The sequence below is a fragment of the Triplophysa dalaica genome, unplaced genomic scaffold (assembly GCF_015846415.1).
Source record: "Triplophysa dalaica isolate WHDGS20190420 unplaced genomic scaffold, ASM1584641v1 Contig17, whole genome shotgun sequence".
NCBI classification, from domain to species: Eukaryota; Metazoa; Chordata; class Actinopteri; order Cypriniformes; family Nemacheilidae; genus Triplophysa; species Triplophysa dalaica.
This window is the reverse complement of record NW_026622651.1, coordinates 42,591-52,468: the sequence shown is the minus strand read 5'-3', so window position 1 is coordinate 52,468 and position 9,878 is coordinate 42,591. Positions and strand designations below refer to the sequence as shown.

General features: G+C 41.8%; 1 protein-coding gene across 1 annotated transcript; it reads right to left on the bottom strand.

Annotated features, from left to right (window-relative positions):
• Window positions 1–490: 490 nt before the first annotated feature.
• LOC130417123 (protein NYNRIN-like) lies at window positions 491–9,682 on the bottom strand. Its single transcript, XM_056742425.1, has one exon. The coding sequence runs from the start codon at window positions 9,680–9,682 to the stop codon at window positions 5,876–5,878; it is 3,807 nt and encodes a 1,268-aa protein (XP_056598403.1). The 3' UTR covers window positions 491–5,875.
• Between the last annotated feature and the right edge of the window lie 196 nt (window positions 9,683–9,878).

The window sequence follows — 9,878 nt, the reverse complement described above, 5'->3', positions numbered from 1 at the left end:
TACAATACCACCATATTTTTCAAGAAATGTATGTGATAAAAACTAAACATTATTTACTGAATGTTAAAAAAATACATAATTTAAAATGTATTCATTAAAATGATATGTAGCCTAGTCAGATGATAAAAAAGTACACTTATATTATGGACTTATAGTGCTCTCCTTTTGTACACTAATTTTATACTTTTTTAGTAACTCTACAATTTTTATTAAATGTATTACTACTTGAGATAATCTTAAAAACATAAGTGTACTCAGCCAATCTAAAACCTTGTCTAGGGCACCAACACAGGCTGGGCCGGCCCTGTTTTAAGACACCACGAATATGAAATGTGATCAAATTGTATTTAGTTAGCCCTTAGTTACTAAGTTACTAAGTGTACTTTTTAGCAAAGAGCCAAACACAACACTATAGGTAGCCTAGGCTTACGGACCCTGTTGTGGAAAATGTTGATCTTCAAGCTCAAAAAAATTGCTCAGACAAGGAAGGTCCAGGTGTCAAAGTTTCAACTTTATTTGTACAAGTCAAACAAAGTGAGATGTTCCAAGTCCCCAAAACATCTGAAAACTTGGTGTTTTCCAGCCTCTACTTATAGTGAAACTTTTCAAAGGTGAACCAATCAGGTAATTACCCGTTATCAACTTTATTTTTTATCATCCTAACTGTCCTTGTCTGCCACCATTATCTTTAGGCAACAAGGTTTCATGTCTAATAGTGGAATCTCAACCTTGACTTAATTTTTAAAAAATAAGTTGTGCCATCTGGCTTTTCAAAAATGAGCTGTGCTATAATTTATTTGGGTCTGGCCTTCACACCATCCCTGGATTTTGTATTACTGAAAATGATTAAAATAGTTCATAAAATCAAGAATCATGCATAAATGTATTGATTATATCATTCAAACAATCTTATCGTTCCAATACTCATCTCTAAGTTAATGTGATTTCTGATCTACTCCAATACTCATCTCTAAGTTAATGTGATTTCTGATCTACTAACACGTCTTTGTTACAAACATTCCTATGAATACTTCTTTATAATCGGGGTAAATAAAAAGCCCCATAGTACACAGAATATGATCAGAATTATACACAATATATTCCCCCCTTTGGGACTCCGTAAGAGTCCCACACATGATTATTACTAACATAGGAGGAATTTCTACTTAAAATATGTGTTCTACAAAACGAATATATGTGTACTTCAAAATGAATATATGTGTGCTTCAAAACGAATATATGTGTGCTTCAAAACGAATATATGTGTGCGTGAGCAAGAATAATTAACAGCAATGATAATAGTTATTGCCTTAAAAGGACATGCTTATAAGCTATAAAAATAGAAATCCATCTGACCGATTGGTTATCTCGTAACACGGACAACTCCTGCTTGTTACCATTTACTTAATAACAATGCCCTCTGTATTAGATTGCAAAAAATTGATCGTCCCTGACTGAGTATACTACCATCTGATGGTGAGGAGCAGGTCTAGCAATCCTCCTTACCGCCTGCATTATGCAAGGCCAAAAACACAGTAACATCAGAATTGGCGCCACAATGCAGATTATCAACATCAATATATTATGCAAATTGGGAAATATGTTGTTAAGCCAGTTCCATATCCAATTATCTGAATCTACTTCATCCTTTGCCATCATGGCAGAAAGCATTGAAATATTTTGTATTCCTTGTTCGATGAGATGTCCATCTGCATCGTTGTCTGGTATGTATGTGCAACAAGTCTCTCCAATCATAGCACAAACACCTCCTTGCGATGCAGTAAGTTGATCCAATACCAAACGATTCTGAAGAGCAGTAAGACGTAATCCTTGTAATTCTTCCTTGATTTCTCTCATCATGAGTTTTGTTGTGTTGATGAATGAAGAAAACTCATATCTAGTGATTTCCAAACCAGTCATCAGTGATTCTACTCCTATTGCTGGAGCAAATGCAACCGCAATCTTTTCTGCAACTGTCCATATGTGATGATTTTTTGGCACTGGGCTGTCCGTTAGGAAGTTGAACAATCCTCTTCTCACACGCCGTAGACTGTTCATTGCTTGATGAGGCAAGATAATAACTCCTCCATGTAACTGAACCAAAGCACACAGTCCTGTCCAGTTCTTTGGTAGTGACAAATATATTTGATAGCCACAGAGCCAATAGTATCCTTCAACGACTCCAGTTCCCTTGCGATCAGGAACATGCACAGTTGAGCATGATGGACATTTTGCTCGTCCTTTTTCGGAAGTAAGAAGATATTGGTAGGTAACAAGTGGCTGTGGTACTTTATGAGTAACGGTGAAAGTTGTAACAGGGGGATTTAAGTCGTCTGCATACCGAAGACAGGCCATACAACTTTGTTTCACCGATTTGCTTATAGGCTTATAGATGTCTGAACATTTTTGCTCTGGTATCGTCCCCAAAGCATGACTTCCTGACTTTCTTTCATAACAGACTAGATAGTTAGGGACATGTTTAACAGTTGCTATCTGAGCAAAAAGTCTATTAGGAAGAGGGTGTGGAATCCAAGTGTCGTGCATCATATTCTCATCAATTTGGGGTAACTTTAGTCCTATTTCTTCTCGTAATTTAGCGTCAAGGCCTTTCTTTCGTCCAGCAGCTGCTACTGCAGCCTTGGCTGCTTCAAATGTGTTGTTGGGATTCTGATGTGGCCACCAATCCCCTCCGGTGGTGCTGTGAGGAAAGTGAGCACAAACATAACAGTGTCCGGCAGCATTCATTCTTACGGTATGATTCGTCAACCTCCACCACATGTTAGTAGCATAATGATGAGGGGGATTGGGGTGTTCCATCCATGCGTCGGAAGGCTGTCTCATCTTGCTGTTGACACTTCGTCTTTTCTTTTGATGCTTTGACTCAGACTCTGGAACCAGTAGATCGCCGAACAAATGTTCAGATGATGTACCATTTACTCCACAGTCCACCCGTCCCAAGGTAGTGTTCAAGACGTCCATGTCATTTGGATCCATATTCATGCCGTTTCTCATAATAATTGGTATTATTATTACACATGTTAAAATGAACATCATAGAAGCTATGCCTCGCTCTCCGCACAGTCCTCGAAACCCCCTGGGATGCCATGGGTGTCGCTTTCCTTCCATTGTGATAGCTGCTACGGTTCAATTCACCTCGTATCCTTCGGTACGATAATTGAAGATCATCCACTGACCTGGTTTTAACCTGGATCCCGCTTTGAATCGTGTATGACAATTATGTGGTTTTAATGTCAAAATCCCTGTATGTAGGTTAATTGAGGGCCAAAGCAAATATTGGGTGTACACAGTCAAAGTCCAACTAGGTTTTCTTTCAGTCCATGTATCCTCTTGTGTTGAAGTAAATCCTACTGCCAGTATAGCATCATCCCGCGGTAACAATCTCAAAGTGTCTATCTGTGACTGTGGTTGTCTTTGTCCTGAAAATGCAGACACATAACCAGAGATCACCAAGTCATAACAACACTGTCTCTCAGTACATTCACTTCTTGATGGAAAATAGAGCGATGTCCTTCTTATTCGGTCCGCAGGTGGTTGTCGGTGTGGAGAATCGATCATATGATATGGCCTGAACTTCTCAGCAAACTGCTTAAAGGCAGCTGACATCAATCATGTATTCCTTTTTTAGGTCTAGTTTCTTGGGTAATGTGCACACTGGTATTCCCACTCCGTGATAGGTAAGTTGTGACGTGTAGTTGTCAAAATGTTCTGCGCTCGATTTATAACTGGTCGTTGTCCAGGTTGTGTAAAGAAAAAGACAATAGTTATTCCAGCCAGGTTGTCGTAATAGGCTTGAACAGCGACTGAATGTCCTACGGCCAGAACCGCTGGATCTTGTTCCAGTATTTGTCGTGCTGCTGGTCCTAGGTGTAGTCTGGGGTACCACGGTCGTGAAGGATGTAGCACCACTCTCTCACTCCAGTGTTGTTGCCTTCCCCATGCGTATTCTTCCTCCTGCAGTGGAAGGCGTTGCTTCCATCCTATCTTAACCTCCTGTCGTCTTCTGTATCTCGCTGCTGACGTCAGTTTGATGATCCCCTGCAACTCTCTCCCAGGAACACACCCAGCCTTGGCCTCTATATTGTGATAATAGTAGCAGAAAGAGAAAAAGAAAGAAAGAAACACATAATGCATGTCCCTCTTATTGTCATTTTGGGATCTGCCATGGGCAAACAAAAACAAGGGGAAAGGGTTTTTTGCCAAAAACAACAAACAAAACATCAGCTATCTTCCTACCTATTTATATCTAAAAGAATATAACTACGCTACACGCCCCAAAAGGAAATACAATTCTAGACTTTCTCCCTTTCTTATATACAAACAGAGTCATAATAGCAAAATAAAAGTGGCATCCTTTTTCTGGTTTGGTTGTTTAACAAGCTAAGGGGTCTCAGATTCTTCACATTTGTCCATTGCTGTAATCATGGTTAACATAAATGCTTCAGAGTCATGTTGCACATTTATCTCTGTATGCAGTAACATTTGTCTAGCTGTGGCCTTAACCAACAACGATCTTAGTGTGGGGAGAACACAACAGAACAATATTGCAAAGATCATTAATACAACAGCAATCGTTATTCCTACTTTGGTCAGCCATTTTCCCCAGGACCCAAACATTGTCTCAAACCATGTCCCAAATGCCACATCTCTTCCTGCATTAGCCGTTATTTCATCTCTAAGGTTTTTCAACTTCTCCATAGCATGAGTAAAAGATCCATCAGGGGCAGTGTTATTAGGAATGTAAGTACAGCAATCTTCTCCAAACATTACACAGACTCCTCCTTTTTCAGCTAATAACCAATTCAGAGCTTGTCTATTCTGCCATGCCATTTTACTTGTTGGGGCTAGTTGTTCTCCAAGAGCTTTAAGTGCATCATTTGTGTAGTTAATAAACCTTTGTTGATTGTAATACAGATAATTTATCCATTCTGTGTTCTTATTTGGGGTAATCCATACAAAAATAGACTCAAATCCAGATTTAACTTCATCTCTTGCTTTAAACTGGTGTGGGATATTTCTAGGTTGACCAATGGCATCTATGTAAACATTTGGGTCACTCTGATAGGCCCTTTTCACTATTTTCTGTTTTGGCTCACTTTTAACATTCTCATTCGGATCCCATGTGATCATAGTGGCATCTTGTATTAGCTTTACTCTTGCACATAAACCTCTCCAGTGTTTTGGTAGTGTTGGTCTTAGTTTGCCTCCACCACAAACCCAAAAGTAATCAGCTATAGCATTAGCCTGATTTTCATACGATTCAATCAAGGGCCATCCTATTGTCATTTTTGGGCAATTTTCCCATCCTATCACTGTGAAATTATCTGAAATTGTAGCGGAAGCAAATTTATTATTCCATTGTCTTATTATCCCCTGCTGCCCTCTCATAGTCTTATCTAAATGCCAAATAGTTATACAATTCCCTTCAAAAATTCCCACATTATTGCCCTCTTTTTCATTTGTGCTATTGTAACATTCGTACTGCAATGTATAATCTATTTCATAAACTGCGGGAACTTCAATCATATTTGTTGGGATCCTCACATCAATATCCATACACTCCTCTCCCCATAATGAATGAGCATAGTAACGTTCCCTATTTTCACGGCCTGCCAGGGCTTAACATTCTGCATGGTAAAAAGGAACAGTGTTTCTCTTGGCACTGCAGTGCCCTGCATAATGTCCAGCGCAATGTCTGTAATCATATGGGTTTGGTACAACGAACAGTTTGCTCAATGGTGACGGGGTGCAAAACACGCAACTATCCATGTACGACTGGTCCACTGTGAAGTGTGCCCACCTGTACCATTCATTTTGAACAGCAATGTCCCAAAGTCTCTCATACTGGGGCGCTTCATCACATGTTGAACTCGTAGGGTGTCCATTCAAGTGCTGACAAGTCAATTGTTGGGAACTCTTCTGCCAGTAGTTGTTCGTCGGATAATTCTGGGCTGGCAAACTCTCGGTCTGTGGTATGGTCTGCACCAAGCTCATCAAGAGTAGTACCGTGACCATAAGGTCCTGCATCTCCCTCCCGACCTGGGCCCGGCCGTGGTTCACCGGCGCCTGTTGCGGTTGGGGTGGTGTCTGGTTCTGGTCTATGGCGGCTATCTCGAGCTGCACTATGTTCCCCATGTATGTCAGGATCGTATAAAGTCCTGATGGCATGTTCCTCCGGGTGTCTCTGTTCTGTGCTCTGTCTTGGCTCGTCGGACTCCTGCTCTGGCTGTGATGCGTGCTCTGACTGTGCCGGCTCTGGCTCCTGGTGTGGCTCCTCCTGCTGTGTCCTCTGCTCTGGCTCGTGCTGTGGGAGCTGCTCCGGTCCCTCAGCTGCCCTCGGCGTCTCTGGTGCGGACTCTGGAATCCCCTCAGGGGTTCTCTGACTATCATCTTGGCTCTGACCTTCGTCTGAAGTCTCCGATAGGTCCTCGGCTTCCTCGTCAGGTTGCTCAGGATCTCGCCGTCGCAGTTGTGGTACTCTGGTGCAGTGATTCAGATGGTACCAGGTAGTACTCCCCTCCACTTGTACTGCCGTTGGTGTTGCTCTTGTGACTGTGTAGGGCCCCTCTCGTCTTGGCTCATTCCATTTTCTTCTGAAGACTCTTAGATAGACTTTGTCTCCTGGTACGATTGCACATGGAGCTTCTTCGTCCTCTCTAGGCCCTCGACGTTGCTCCTGTGAAGATATAGCCTCATGTATAGCAGTTAATTGTCTCATGTAAGTTCTTAACTCAACTTGCAGCTGTTCCAAAGGCGGTCCATCATATGGGCCTCTTAAGTAGGGCACCGGCATAGGCCTACCCGTGAGCATCTCATGTGGTGTCAAATTTGTAGTCCTGTTAGTTTGCATGCGATAGTTCATTAGTGCCAGAGGTAGGGCATCTACCCAGTTCAACTTGGTGTCTGCACAGATTTTGCTAATCTTTGCTTTTAAGGTTCCGTTTGCCTTCTCAACCATTCCTTGAGATTGGGGATGGTAGACACACCCTAGCCGCTGTTTTATTCGCAACTGTTGCAAGACAGTTTTTACAGTTCTTTGAATAAATGAGGAGCCGTTGTCCGAACTGATCTCAGAGGGAATTCCAAACCTGGGAATCACTTCTCTTGTCAAAAACTTTATCACAGTCCCAGAGCCCTGGTCTGATGATGGCACAGCTTCCACCCATCTGCTGAATCTATCTATTATCACCAACATGTATCTCTTCCCTCTGACTGACTTGATCATGTCGACATAATCCATTACCAAGTGTTTAAAAGGTCCCTCGGGTACAGGGATGTGTCCTATAGGTGCTGAAGTCCACATGTTCTGAGCACAAATATCACACCCTGTTAGAAAATCATCCACTGTCGCTTGCAAATAAGGTGACCAATATCCTTGTTGCTTGATTTTTCTCAGTATCTCATTTCGACCGCAATGATCAAATCCATGTGTCTCAGAAATTAACACAGTCAATAGAACATGTGGTGCAATGATTAGTCCTTCATGAGATCGCCATACTCCATTTACATCTCTTGTGGCCCCCCTTTGCTGCCATACTGATTGTTCAACAGCACTTGCCTGCTCTTGTATGCGAGCAAGGTCTGTAATTCGGGGCTCGGGTTGTATTAACACCATGGGGGCCATTACAGCAACTTGGCACCCTGAGGCTTTTCTGGCCTCTGCGTCGGCAGCATTATTTCCTTGTATTACAAAGTCATTTCCCTTTTTGTGAGCTTGGCACTTAATAATACCCAAGAGTTTAGGTTGCATCATAGCTGAAATTAACTGTACTATCTGCTCAGCATGCTGTATTGGGGAACCATCACTTTTCCTGAACCCTCTTTGTTTCCAAACTGCTCCATAAAGATGACAAACTCCATGAGCATATGCAGAGTCTGTATAAATATTTACAACTTGCCCCTTTGCTAGCTGGCAAGCTGTGGTCAAGGCTTTCAACTCAGCCAGTTGTGCTGAACATGGCTGTTCACACTGCTGAGAAATTACAGGAAGAAATTCATTTCCTTCTTGTTTGACCACAGCAAAACCAGCATGATTTCCTAAATGGTCTCTGAAGCAGGAGCCATCTACAAAGTAATCAGCCGCCGCATTTAGTATGGGCGTAGACTCTAAATCTGGTCTAAGACGGGTAAACGGCAACGATTCAGACACACAATCATGTGGCGTGCCTTCATTATCCAGAGGTATGTAATTTGCTGGGTTTACAGTAGCACAATATTTTAATGTTACATCAGGATATGTCAAAAGAGCTGAATATGCCAGGGTTCTGGTCTGTGTTAAAACAAATCTACCTTGTTCCAACATTTCAACCACCTTGTGATGTGCATATATTATCACAGGGTATCCCATGGTCAAAGTAGAAGCCTTCTCATAAGCATAATATACAGCTGCAAGTCCTTGATAACAAGGAGGATACCCCTGTGCTACACTGTCCAACTTTGTAATATAAAAGGCAATGGGCTGTTTTCCCCTCCCCTTACAAGTCTCCTGCATCAATACTGCAGAGGCATATCCCTCTTTTCTGTTAGCTACATAGAGGTGAAAGGGTTTTGTATAGTCAGGACTTGTGAGAGCTGGAGCACTTTGCAGTTCTCTTTTAATGGATTCAAATGCTATTGTCGCATCATTATTCCATGTTAGTGTGGTTCTCAGATTTTGCTGCCCTGCCTGTTTCATTAAGGCTCTTAATGGGGCAGTTTTGATTGCATAATCCTCTATCCAATCTGAGCTGAATCCAGTCATGCCCAGGAATGTCATCATATGACCAACAGTCTGTGGAAGCGGCACTTTGCTAATTCCTTCCAATTGACTTTGTGATATTGCTTTGGTTTTATATGCAATTATTCTTCCCAAGTATTCTACCTGGGGAAGACAATACTGCAGCTTTGTCTTGGAGGCTTTATGTCCTCCTTCTGCCAATTTAGTCAGAACCTTAATGGAATCTCTGTGGCATTGCTCAAGTGTAGGGGCACAGATCAACAAGTCATCCACATACTGGAGAAGTGTACTGTCCAGTACTAGATCTTCCAGATCAGCTTTTAACAGCTGATTAAATATGTGAGGGCTATGGCGGAACCCTTGAGGGACCCTTGTATAGGATATTTGCTTCCCCTCATAAGTAAAGGCAAACAAATGCCTGCTGCTCTCTGCCAATGGAATGCTGAAAAAGGCAGAGCACAGATCAATCACTGTAAAATACTTAGCATCAGGCGGCACATTTGTAAGCAGGGTGTGAGGATTCGGAACTTCTGCTGGCCAATCTTCTACTATGTCATTGACTGCCCTTAAATCATGCACCAAGCGCCATTTTGCTTTATCCGCTTTGGTAACTGGCAATATAGGGGTGTTACAAGGACTGGATGTCTCAAACAGCACTCCTGCTGTGGTTAGTCCTTCTATAGTACCTCTGATGCCTTTTATTGCCTCAGGTTTTAAGGGATATTGGTACTTGTGTGGCAATTTAGCCCCTGATTTTGTCTTAATGACTATAGGGCTAGCAGATTTTATCAGCCCAACATCTGTGTCATGTTTTGACCACAATTTTTCAGGAACTAATTGCTCCATTTCTTCAATTAGCTCCGTTTGTTTCATCTCTTTTTCTAGGATGATTTCCGAACTCATGTTTCTCTGATTACTGACTTCCACCTCTCTAGGAGTTCCCTGCATAATTGTTGCACATGCAATTTTCATGAAATGTTTATCTGCTGAAATAAAAATTAAGGGGTTGTCTGTGCTTTTCCATTGTATTCCCTTGGCTTTCTTCATCATTGGGCCTATTTCTTTGTTCTCACTTCCCTGCTCTAAATATAATGTTATATGGGGGACTGAATTTGGGATCTGGAACCATTCTTTAATAAAATCA

What these genes read in the sequence shown, in the direction of transcription:
- LOC130417123 (XM_056742425.1), bottom strand. Translation starts at nt 9,682, where the DNA reads ATGCAGGGAACTCCTAGAGAGGTGGAAGTCAGTAATCAGAGAAACATG.